The sequence below is a fragment of the Gracilinanus agilis genome, chromosome 5 (genome assembly GCF_016433145.1).
Source record: "Gracilinanus agilis isolate LMUSP501 chromosome 5, AgileGrace, whole genome shotgun sequence".
NCBI lineage: Eukaryota > Metazoa > Chordata > Mammalia > Didelphimorphia > Didelphidae > Gracilinanus > Gracilinanus agilis.
The window spans coordinates 253732932-253743983 of NC_058134.1; the positions used below are offsets into that span (position 1 = coordinate 253732932).

Below are 11052 nucleotides of genomic sequence, written 5' to 3' on the forward strand. Positions count from 1 at the left end.
GTTTAGATGTCTCATGTGGAATGTATATTTCAATAAGAGCAGAATAGGATTGGCAAGGGGCAGCAAGCAAAGGTTAGGTCCATCCTGAAGCAAATATAGGATAAATATTTCTATTGCCAATCTTTTATCATAAGGGAGGCAGGAGGCTCACATCTTTAAGTAAATTTATTAAGGTCTTATCTTAGGTAGGTTTATAAGTAAGAGAAAGTTGGGCTAATTATTTCCTTGTTCTTGTTCATCTAGAAAATCGGGCAAGGATTTCAAAGTATAACTAGACGTGACATTATTTAGTAGGTCATTCTTTTAACTGGATGGCTATAATATATATTTTATAAATCACAGTTTTTACAAAATGTGATAATAAATCCTTAATTGGGAATTCAAGGGGAAACATTGGTTTTTTCCCTTTGAAAAATCTATCAGAAAGAGATTGGACATGCTTTTCTCTGACGGAAACATAAGTCTTAGAAATTTGCCATGTTTTTACTTGTAACTAGATGATTCAGAGAATAGAGTACTAGATCTGGAGTCAGGAAGCCCTGAGTCCAAATTCTGCCTCACACTAGTTATATAGTCCCAGTCAAGTCACATAACCTTTTGTGCTAAAATTTCTTCATATATAAAAATGGGGAAGAATAACAGCACTTTCTTCCTAGGGTTTTTGTGAGACTAAAATGAGATATTTATAAGGACTTTGTATACCACAAAGTGTGATATAAATGCTAGCTATTATGATTATTGTTGTTATAATAATAATTATTATTATTTTTATAATGCCTAATGGATTAGCAGGGACTAGAGTGTATATTAAACAGAGATTAAGTACTGTGGAAATACTGAAGAACTTTGTAATATATATTGCTTGTTCTAATACTTGACAATCTTGAAAAATGATATATTCAGTTATCATTTGCAACACACTTTTTTATCTTACCCAATAGATATTTCATCCAGTATCACTTTATCTTCTCTTACCTGGTGATTCTACTCATCATTCTATTACTGGATGTTCTGAAGAAGTCATTGAGCCTCAATACTATACCCTTAATATTTATAGATCATAATAAATACAATAGCTCCCAGTTTAATAGCATTTCAAGGTATGCTATATGTTTTCCTTACCACATCCCTATATTATAGGCCATTGAGGTCTTATTATCCCATTTTATAGGTCATTAAACTGAGGCTTAGAGAGACTGTATTATGGAAATACATAATAGTTCTCTGAACTCCTTGGAAGAAAGACTTTAAATTTTTGATTTTGTGTTAAAATTAGATTTTAACATCTCAAAACCATAATATTAACTTATTACATTAAATATTATGAATGTTCAAGTTATTCCTAGGTCCATATCATGTATATTTTTATAAGACTGGTTTTATTATTTTAAGGCTATTACAATACATGAACACCAGGCAAATTACTTCTTCAAGTGAGGAAATTACTACTAGTGGCCTATATAAAGAGAAATAATAGAGCTTTCAAATAAATTAACTTTGAACTAGGTAGTTGTATAAACATGAGGCTAATAATCTCATTTTTCTTTGCGGCATCCCAGCCAAGAGAGAAGAAAGATGATATTAACAATAACAAAGCAACCCATATTTGATTTTTTTCTCCCAATTTGTATTCTATGTACCAGTATCATTAAAAAAATTTAGGTACACATAAAATATAGAAAATATTTTAAAATAATTATTTGCTTTTAACATTCACTTTACTAAGTAAATTAAAATACTTTAAAAGTTTAATTCTTCTGAATAAAATGAAAAATTTCTAAGCTTCACAAATAGGATTTTATCATTTGCACTTTACATTAGAAAATCTTTGACTAGAAACAGCTGTTATGAAGTTAATATCAGAGAATATAGTTATTATTAACTGAGGAATGTTCTGTTCTCCTTTCCACATCATTGTTAATTCTTAAAACAATAATGGAATTTCTTGTGTTATTAAGTGAAAAATGAAGATGTGTTGACTAGAGAACTATAAACCCCTGTCTCCTTTGATAAAAATATTTCCTGGCTTTTTAAGTCCTTATACACTCTGATCTTCAATAAAAAAATCATGCAACACATATTAGAAAATCTATAGGAAAACAATGCTATAATCCTAGGGGAAACTAATATGCAAACATGTCATATGAATTTTAATCTCAAAGAGAAAAAACATCAGGCTACAACCTCTTTTCTTTTGGAGAAAAATGTCTGGAAAAGAATGTTAAAGAGGTTAGTTACTTGGGGTCAATTACAAGGCTAAGAAACTACTACTTCTATAGTTTCTTGCACCTGCATAATAAATGTTCACAAAGAACTAGTTGAAAATCATTTCAGTATATTAACTTTCACTTTAAAAAGAGAGAAGTCAAGGATATGCCATTTGAAAATCATTGACAATGAAACATACCATCATCATGAAATAAATAGCTCTCAAAGCACATATAACGAATAAACATGTATTAAGAGGAATACTAAGAAAATTTACCTGTATTCTCCAATAGCCGTGTTTTAAGAACATTTAAGGAGTAGTAAGGTAGCACAGTGGATAGAGCACTAGGATTGGATTTTGGATAGATTTGGGTTCAAATATTTACTTCCTATTTGTGTGACTCTGGACAAGTCACTTAACCTCAATTGCCTAACCCTTGCTGCTCTTCTGTCTTAAAATTAATACTAAGACAATTAATTAATACTAAGGCAAGTTTTTTTTTAAAAGAACATTTTAGAATAAAATTCAGGAACTTAATAAATGTACCTACATGGTTTTATGTTTGGGAAACGGTTTTTTGCCCTGTTCCAAGGTAGGTCAGCATCCGTAGAAGAAAGATCCTGGAGGAATTTAGGGAGCTCCTGTAGAATATAATGATGAAAAGTTCTTATTTATTTCATGAATAAATAAACAAGAAAACACCAAATACTTACATAATATTGGCTCACGTTTTATGTGGCATTTCTATAATGCTATTTTTACAGTCAAAGGGCTTTATGTTCCCAACCTTTCTGTACTCCTGAAAACATCCCCTAAATATTTCATCTTTCCTATCAACCCAAGTCAAATTGTTAGTGGCAGAGACAAAGCTGCAGTGATCACTGTCAGATTGAACAATCTGAGCTTATGTGAACTTTCACCTTAAAAATCATGGCTAAAGTCAGGCTATCACTTTCCGCGAGCTTGTTTGTAGTCTTCATGAAGCCATGTGATGAGGTACGTATGTTAGCAAGTCGGACTTCATTATGAATAATGTCCTTTTCCACTCCCGGAGCTGCAAAGAGCCTTATTCCAGAGCTTGGTGATTACGAAGTATTTTATCAGATAAGAGACAACCGACAATTATTTAAAACTCTAATGTCCACTCAGTGGGAGGGAAGGTAGTTGGTGATTTATTTTTGTTTTTTCTCCCAAGGCAGTCTGATTTCATGCCTGTTCGGTGGTAATACCATTGGTCAGTTAGAGAAGATGGCAAAGGTTGCAGAGACTTCTTTTTTTTTTTTTGAGTTGCTGTGCAAAAGTAGTTGACTTGGGATTTCAATTTTAACTATGGTTTTAGGAAAAAGTGATGACAATTCATCAGGACCTCATTTACGAAGTTTAACATAAAAAATCTGAGAAAAGAAAGGTATTTAAAACTATAATTTATGTGAAACAAAGCATTCTCTTCATAATTGAGAAGTAAGGAATAGTTAAGAATTTTCAGACTTGTCACATGGAAATCTACTGAACTTTTTACCATTAACTGAGGCTATTAACTAGCTTTCTTCTAATACAGATTTTTTTTAATGCTTCCAATGGAACAGTTTAAGTGTCACCACCTTAAATTGATTGACCTAGGATTTTTTTGTCCTTTCTCATCATCATCATTAATTATTATCTATATTCACACAATCTTGCCTTCCTTGATATCTTCACATTAATATTCATTCATTCATTTTTGTTCCTTTATTCAATGCTTATTGAGCTCCTACTGTGTATAAGGTTTAAGAAAGTAAAAAGAAAACATGGGTTTTGGATGAAAGGATCTTAAAGTCTAGTAGAAGTGACTAGTTTTCTACAAACAACTAAAGTACAAGATAAATTGTTTTACTTTTAAGGAGTAAAAATAGGCTAATAAAAACCAAAGTATTCTGATACTTTAAATGTTGGAGATCTTACTCCTGGCTAAAAGGATCAGGGGAACTTCATCAATTTGAACTAGGTTTTGCAGGATGAGTCCAGCAGGTGAAAATGGTATAGGGAAATGAATGGGCAAAGAAAGAAGTTGGGAAAGAAGCTGCAAGATGTGATATGGGTTCATTAAAGTTTTTAGGATGACTAAAATGTAAAGGATAGGTTGAAGTCATATTGTACAGGGACAGGATTTCCAATACTGAAAATTGACTTCTATTTATTAGAGAAATATGGGCCCATTGGATACTTTGGGGCAGAGGAGTGAAATGATGATGTCTACCATAATTCAGATATTTAGTACATTGGATGTATAAAACATAAACCTCACAATACTCTCATAAGGCATGTCATACAAGTATTATTCATCTCATTTTGTAGATCAGGAAATGGAGTCTAAGAGCCATTTATTGTTTTATCCATGTTCTGATAGCTGGTAAGTATCAGAGCTAGGAACTGAATCCAGACATACTGAAAATAAAGTAAGTGGGGTGGGGTTTCAAACCATCAGTTCTATTTATTCATGGAAATATTATCTTGGAAATGGTATGAAGGAAAAAAAAAGAGAAAGGGAGCAGGTAGACTAGTTAGGAAGATATCTTTATAGTCCTGGCAAGATGTAAAAACTTGAAGTAGGCAGTGAAAATGGAAGAAAGATTTAAGAAAATATCATGACATTAAATCAAGGACTTAGAAATTAATTGGATGTAAGAAATAAGAGTAGGAGTCAAGACAATTCTAGGGTTTGAGTAAGAGTTTCCTAGCAGAGATGAAGTAGGTAGCTCAGGAGAGATCATCTTTAGAGATTTAGCCATGGGAGGTGGCTAAAGGAAGAGAATATAATTGATTGTCAAAACTTTAGTGTAGTTTTAAGTTAATTAAGCATAAAATTAAGAATTTGGGGGCACACTATATATAAGGAAAGAAGAGCACTAGAGATAGGTCCTTGTAGGGATGCCAAAAAATTGTGGTGTCCGAAGAAAGATAGACTAGCCAAGGAGACATAGAAAGAATAGTCAGTGAGATAGGAGAAGAATCAGAGGTTCATTTGTATAAATGTCAATAGCAAAAAAAAAAAAAAAAAAAAAAAAAAAACCTCAAATAAAGGACAATTACAGTGTCAAATGCCACAAAAAAGATTAGATCTCTGTGTGTGTGTTTGGGGGATTTTGAACCCTGAAATTAGTGGAGTGTGAGTAAGCTTTGGCATTCCATTTTAAATAGAATGGTTAACTCACATGAGAGACAAGGAGAAACTGCAAAGAAGAGAAAGGAAATAATGAGGTGAAGAAGAATCATTGAGGGTAGGCAATCTTTTTCTGTACAGTTTGGTCATTGCAAGTAAGATATGTGTGGTAGAAGGTTGAAAAAAGAAGAAAAAGTTGACTTTTCCCCCTGTGTTGCTATTCTTTTAGGATTTGGAATATCTGCCTCCTTGAAAGACCTACTTCTACCAGTAGAAAGAAGAAGATTCAAATAAAGCAGTCATTCTGAATTTATTACTTGTGTATTAACAGAATCCAAAATGTGGTAAAAAAAATCAATGATGAAACGAAATAAAAGAAAAAAATTGAAAAAATGTTTGAGCAATAAAAGCAGTGTGAACCCAACATATTAAAAAATGCTAAAAACTAAACTATGAAAAATGGAAAATGGACAAAAATAGCTTCATTTTCACTACCATTATTTATTAGAGAAAATTAACTAATGTAAAATGGTCTACACCAGTGATTCCCAAAGTGGGTGCTACTGCCCCCTGGTGGGTACTGCAGTAATCCAGGGAGGCGGTGATGGCCACAGGTACATTTATCTTTCCTATTAATTGCTATTAAAATTAAAAAAAAATAATTTCCAGGGGGCTAAGTAATATTTTTTTTCTGGAAAGGGGGCAGTAGACCAAAAAAGTTTGGGAACCAATGGTCTATACCAAAGAGGCTGAAAAAATTCCATATGATGCCATAATTTGGAGATGATACTTTGCTCCTAAACATTGTATGAACAAAGGAAAAACTATTGCAGATTCTATTAAAATGGAAAGTCTAGATTTAAGTTCAGAAGTAAGAGACTGTGTTTTTTTATGCCCAGGGACTGGTTTAGCTAATTATGGAGAGGCTTATCAAATGACCCTAGCAATCCATGAGAGATATGATAATATAAAATAACCATCAGACTAGTATGGGTCCCTCCTGCTTTAAAATGGTAGCAAATGTGGCAAGAAATCGGGCCAGAAAGTGTTAAGAATCACAAAGTTTTTAGACTACCCATAATCAATAATTAAACTATTCTGGCCATATCAATCCTTTACTCAGTACACTTCAGTGTTTTCTTTTTTACATTTGGGATTATGACAAATTTTCATTTTGTCATTCAATAGCCTCCCCAATCTTGATCTAAGTCTATCTTTTCCAGGGTGGTTAAATATTGTCATTGTTGAATCATTTTAGTCATGTCTTATTCTTCATAACCCCATTTAGGGTTTTCTTGGCAAAGATATTGTAGCCATTTACCATTTCCTTCTCCAGCTCATTTTATAGTTGAGAAAACTGAGGCAAACATGGTTGGCTGTCCTGGTAGGGGTTACACAATCAGTAAATGTCTAAAGGCTGATTTGAACACAGTTCTTCCTCACCTCAGGCCAAGAACTTGATCTGCTGCATCACTTACTTGCCCCATTACAAGAATTTAATAAATACTTGTAGATGAATGCATCTCCCTACTGGGATGTAAGATCCTTTAGGCAAGGAACTGTCTCACTTTTGTATTGGTATCCTTTATAATAACAATAGCTAAAATTTATATAGAACTTAATGATTTTTCAAAGAGCTGTACATGTCATCTCATCTGGTCTTCTATAACAGTGTTTAGTAAATGTTGTTGATTAATTGATTAGTGATATTCTTAATATTATTCAATCTTTGCCCAGAAACTAAAGGTTATGAAGAAAGTACAGCTAAATGGCACAAATTTCCTCTTAGAGAGGTGAAATAAAGTTGTTTGTTGTATGCCCAAAGGCAATATGAAACCACCTTGGCTTGGTGTACTGAGTCTTCTAAATTTACACTCTTCATGATGAGATTAAGAAGACAGACCAATGAGACATGTGACATTTATAGTTTATATGCCAATGCCCTTTGCAGAGAACAAAGAAATTCATATATATGTGTATACATATATGTATATGTATATATATATATATATTTGAAAAACTTTAAAAGATCCTTCAAATTTGGTCAACATATATTTTTGACATTTAATAATCTCAGTGGAAGGACAAATAGGGAGTGAGATAAAAACTGTGATAAATTAAGGTACAGAATGAAGAAATGAAAGACGTTAAAAGCTCATAATTACACTGAAACCTACAATATTCTTCAAGAAGACAGAAAGTTCTAGACATGGCTAGCACTCAATATCCCAAAAGTTAACTTGAATATGTCTTTGGAATTCTAATTTTAAACCAGAGAAAACTTAAGAGGTCATTGAATCTATTTTCCTCATTTTATAGAGGAGAAGAAAGAGAGGTTCTTTGAAATGGTCATTTGGCAAAGTTCATGCAGACAGTAACAGAGAATTTGAAGTCAGTTCCCTTGTTTTTGCTTTATCTTCAGTTTAATGCTTTATGCTTCCTATGTTGCATCCATTAAAGCATGCTGCCTCCCTTAACAAGTAGGAAAGAAAAGGATTCAGTTTGAGTCTTCATTCTGAATTGACTACTTTTGTATTTTCAGACTCCCAAAGAGGGTTATAAATTGAATATAAAGGATAAAGAAAAAACAAAATAATGGGTAAAGTTGAGAAGATAAGCTTGTGCAATTATAGCAGTTACGACCCAACCTATTTTTAAAAAACATCTAAAAAGGAATATCTATAGGAAATCAGAAAAATAATTTAATTTTCATTACCCAATATAAAATGTTCCACATCAAGGAAGATGAAAAAATCCAAATGAAGCCTTAGATAACAAGCCCTTAAGTCTCCTTACCAAGTGAAGAGAGATGGTGGTCAAGGGAAAGCTAATGTTTAAAAATAAGCTCTTGAAAAAAGAAGAGAATTGATGGAGCATTTTGAGTAGTATCACTGCAAAACACACATATACCTGCAAACTGGGGGGAAAAGGAAGTCTACAGAGTTTTGTATGAGAGCCAGATCACCTCAAGAACATTCATTCATAGATAAAACTAGAAAGAGGCAAATTTCCATAGTGAAGCAGACTGTGTGGCCCCAAATCCATGGGATATTTGCAGAATTAAAATTATAGGTGACCCGAGGAATGGTGCACCGTGGATTTAAGTAGGTTGTTTCACATTGTGAATCATTATTTCTGGGTGAGAAATAGAGTAAAAGTATTAAAAATAAATAAAAAAAGTGCAAAAACAGAAACGAGTCTGGTATAGAACATGAGTGAAAGACGGTTGTCTTAGTACTAGATATTACACAGCTAGGAGGCAGAGTGGGTAGAGTGCGGATATTTACTAGCTATGTGATCGGGCACATCATTTAACTTCTGCTCGTCTTGGTTTCCTCAACTGTAAAATGAAGATATTGATAGTATCTCTACCTTCTAGGTTATTGTGAGTATCAAATAATTTATATTTTTTATAAATCATTTTTTTATAAATCCTTTAGCCCAACACCTGGCACACAGTGGGTGATTAATAAATACTTATTTCCTTCCTACGTTGGTAACCATGAAATATTAAAAGCGTTATAGGTAAATGTCTTATGGTACAATATCAAAAATCAACATTTTTTTAAACCTTTACCTTCTGTTGTATCGATTCTAAGGCAGAAGAATGATAAGGGCTAGGCAATTGGGGTTAAATGACTTGGTCAGGGTTAAGAAGTATCTGAGGACAAATTTGAACCCAGGTCCTCTTGACTCCAGGCCTGATGCTTTATCCATTGTGCTATCTAGCTGCCCCCACAGGTATGGTTTCAATAGAAATTGCATTAAGGAAGATGTATTTCCGTTTATGATGCTGGCATACCCTAAGCCTTGTAGCTTAAACTTTCTACATATGTTCTATTCTCCATTACATTGTGAACTCCTTAAAGTCAGGAACCTCACTTTTCAATTTGCATCCCTGGTTCTTAGCAAAATGTTTTACATGTAGTAAGTGGTTAAGAAATCATTCTTTTTTCTTCCCCAAAACCTTACCTTCCACCTTAGAATCAATATTGGGCATTGGTTCCAAGGCAGAAAAGTATTAAGGGTTAGCCAATGGGAGTTAAGTGACTTGCCCAGGGTCACACAGCTAGAAAGTGTCTGAAGTCAGATTTTTTAAAAAACTGCACAGTCTATTTCTTTCATTAGCTGGTGTGTGGACCCAGAGTACCACCACAGAATATTTCATTGTCCTAAAACATCACTGTATTGAAAAGGAGTTTTAATAGAGGATCACAGTGCTGTTCTGAGAAGCTTTCAAAGGGAAATACCTCCTGTCTTCAGGTCTGCCTCTCAATCCACTGAGATACCTCACTGCCCCTAATAATTATATTCTTAATTAATTAGTTAATTCATCCTCTGGTGAATTTACAGAAATATGATAAGGCATAGAGATGTTTTCATTGGCTATAGAAAGAGACCCCTGAGTAATAGTACTTTGTAGTCATCTCATCTAATCCCCCTCATTTTGTAGTTGAATGGATGGAAGATCAGGAAGGTTATGAGATTTACTCACAGGGAGTAAGTGACAGTCTTGGAATATGTGGCAGTATTAATGTTGCCACATATAAGTACACACATGTGCCAAAACATTTATTGTACCTCTTTCTATGGTAGCAAAGAATTGAAAACTTAGGGCATGCATATCAACTGGTGAATGGCTGAACATTCTGTGGTAGATGATTGGGATGGCATACCACTGAGCTATAAGAAATGATGAGCAGAATGGTTCCAAAAATACCTGGGATGACTTCTATGAACTGATGCAAAGCAAAGTGAACAGAACCAGAAGAGCATCGTATACAGTAGCAACAAGATTGTAATGGTAATCAAATGTGAAAGACTTAGCTACTCTGATCAATGAAATGATTCAAGATAATTCCAAAGGACCCATGATGAACAATGCTACCCACCTCCAGACAGAGAACTAATGAACTGAATATAAACTGAAGGATACTTTTTAACCTTCTTTATTTTTCTTTCCTTTTTTTAAACCTTTACCTTTTGTCTTGGAATCAATCCTGTGTATTGGTTCCAAGGCAGAAAAGTGGTAAGGGTAGGCAATGGGAGTTAAGTGACTTGCCCAGGGTCACATAGCTAGGAAGTGTCTGAAGCCAGATTTGGACGCAGGACCTCTACGTCTCTCCTTAGTCTCTATGTCTAGCTCTCAATCCACTGAGCTGCCCAGCTGCCCCCCTCTATTTTTCTTGTATTGTGTGTGTCTTCTTTTGCCCAGTGCTAATATGGAAATATGTGTGCATGACTTTACATGTATTGTCAATATCATATTGTTTGCCTTCTTAAGGGTGGGGGAGGGAAGAAAATTTAGAAGTCAATTTTTGAAAAACTGTTAAAAATTTGTTTACATTCATTGGGAAATATTTAATGGAATAAAATGTCTTTAAAAAGTCTTGTATAAATTGATACAAAAGTGAAATGAACAGAAATAAGAGAGCAATTTATACATCAACAAAAATGTTGTAAAGATAATCAACTTCGAAAGACTTAGAAACTCTGATTAACACAATGACTAAATATAATTGCAAGAGTCTCACAGAAAACATGCTATCTACCTCCATTTTGGAGAACTGGATTCTGACCTCAGCTTGAGACTTATTTTCTTGCCTCTTTCTCTGTCTCGTCTCTATCTCTGTTTCTGGCTCTCTCTCTCTCTCTCTCTCTCTCTCTCTCTCTCTCTCTCTCTCTCTCTCTCTCTCTCTCTCTC

At 33.8% G+C, this 11052-nt stretch overlaps 1 protein-coding gene across 1 annotated transcript in view; it reads right to left on the minus strand.

Annotated features, from left to right (window-relative positions):
- Nucleotides 1-11052, minus strand: part of PTPRQ (protein tyrosine phosphatase receptor type Q) — a 354830-nt gene that overhangs the window by 35458 nt on the left and 308320 nt on the right. Inside the window, exon 51 of the mRNA XM_044679179.1 lies at nt 2760-2850. Coding sequence (XP_044535114.1) covers nt 2760-2850 — 91 coding nt within the window. The remainder of the gene's footprint in view (nt 1-2759; nt 2851-11052) is intronic.